This window comes from Eurypyga helias, unplaced genomic scaffold (assembly GCF_000690775.1).
Source record: "Eurypyga helias isolate BGI_N326 unplaced genomic scaffold, ASM69077v1 scaffold29495, whole genome shotgun sequence".
Lineage (NCBI taxonomy): Eukaryota > Metazoa > Chordata > Aves > Eurypygiformes > Eurypygidae > Eurypyga > Eurypyga helias.
This window is the reverse complement of record NW_010251245.1, coordinates 600-1,886: the sequence shown is the minus strand read 5'-3', so window position 1 is coordinate 1,886 and position 1,287 is coordinate 600. Positions and strand designations below refer to the sequence as shown.

General features: G+C 60.9%; 1 protein-coding gene across 1 annotated transcript; it reads left to right on the top strand.

The window, feature by feature from the left end:
- Window positions 1-19: 19 nt before the first annotated feature.
- Window positions 20-1,081, top strand: LOC104509884 (E3 ubiquitin-protein ligase RNF19B-like; the record flags this gene model as incomplete). Its single annotated transcript, XM_010151967.1, has 2 exons — window positions 20-151; window positions 567-1,081. Coding segments are annotated over 2 exons (604 nt in total), but the record flags the coding sequence as incomplete, so codon positions are not given.
- Between the last annotated feature and the right edge of the window lie 206 nt (window positions 1,082-1,287).

The window sequence follows — 1,287 nt, the reverse complement described above, 5'->3', positions numbered from 1 at the left end:
ATCCTCCTCTTCCTTGCAGGCTGGAAGTTCAGGCAGATGTCCAGAAGGAGATTTTCCCCAAAGACTCGGTCAGCCTGGGGGCCGTCAGCGACAACGCCAGCACTCGAGCCATGGCTGGCTCCATCATCAGCTCCTACAACCCCCAGGACAGGTAGGAGCGGCAGTGGTGTTGGAACTGGGGATCCTGGGAAGTGGGTGCTCTGCGTGGCGGTCGCACCAGCCCCCTCTGGTGTAGGTGGCAAGGGGACTGGTCCTTCTCTTGCACAGAAGGACAGCTGGGAGCAGTGTGGGAGCAGTTTCCATGTGTAATGTGGATCTGCAGCCCAGGACTCCCAAGGTCTGTTCCCGGCTGCGTGCAGAGACTCTGGTCCTTTCCCAACTCCTGGCTCAGCCAGGGATGGTCTTGGCTGCCCTCGAGGGGAGCAGGGAGTGCTGCTTCCCAGCTGCCGTGGGGTGATGAGCAGCATCTTGCTCACGTTTGGGAAGCGTGACCCTCCTGGGCCGGGGATGTGGTGACCCAGTCAGACCCAGTCGAACCCAGTAACGCAGGGTGCTTGTTTCTGCAGGGAGTGCAACAACATGGAGATCCAGGTGGACATCGAAGCCAAGCCAAGTCACTACCAGCTGGCCAGCGGCAGCAGCACCGAGGACTCCCTGCACGTCCACACCCAAATGGCAGAGAACGAGGAGGAGGAGGAGGTGGAAGAGGAGGAGGAGGGTGAGCAGGAGCCCTCGTGCAGACACCAAAGCTGTGAGCAGAAGGACTGCGTTGCCAGCAAAACCTGGGACATCACCCTGGCCCAGCCTGAGAGCATACGGAGCGACCTGGAGAGCTCCGACAGCCAGTCGGACGACGTGCCAGACATTACCTCGGACGAGTGCGACTCCCCCCGCTCTCAGACTGCGGCAGCCTGCCCACAGACCCCCAGAGCTAGAGGTGCCGAGAGCCCAAGTGCCCCCCTGAGCCGCTGTGCCCGAGCCGAGGGCCGCAGGCTGGATGAGATGGTCAAGCTGGAGTGCATCGAAGCCCGGGTGTGAAGGGCCTCCCGCCCAAAAGTGCTCGCTGGATCCATCCTGGCGGCTTCTGGTGGCGATTCCCGGCCTCACCCCAGGCAGCGGCTCTTTCCGACGGGACAAAAAGGAAAAAAAAACCAAACCCGCCCTCTCTTTGGTTTAATTTATTGGCTCGAGCTCTGTGAGGTGTGTAAGAGTGTACATACGTGCGTGTGTCTGTCTGTCCACAAACGGCCCGAGGGACTGTCGGAATAAAGACTCCGGTCGTCAGTC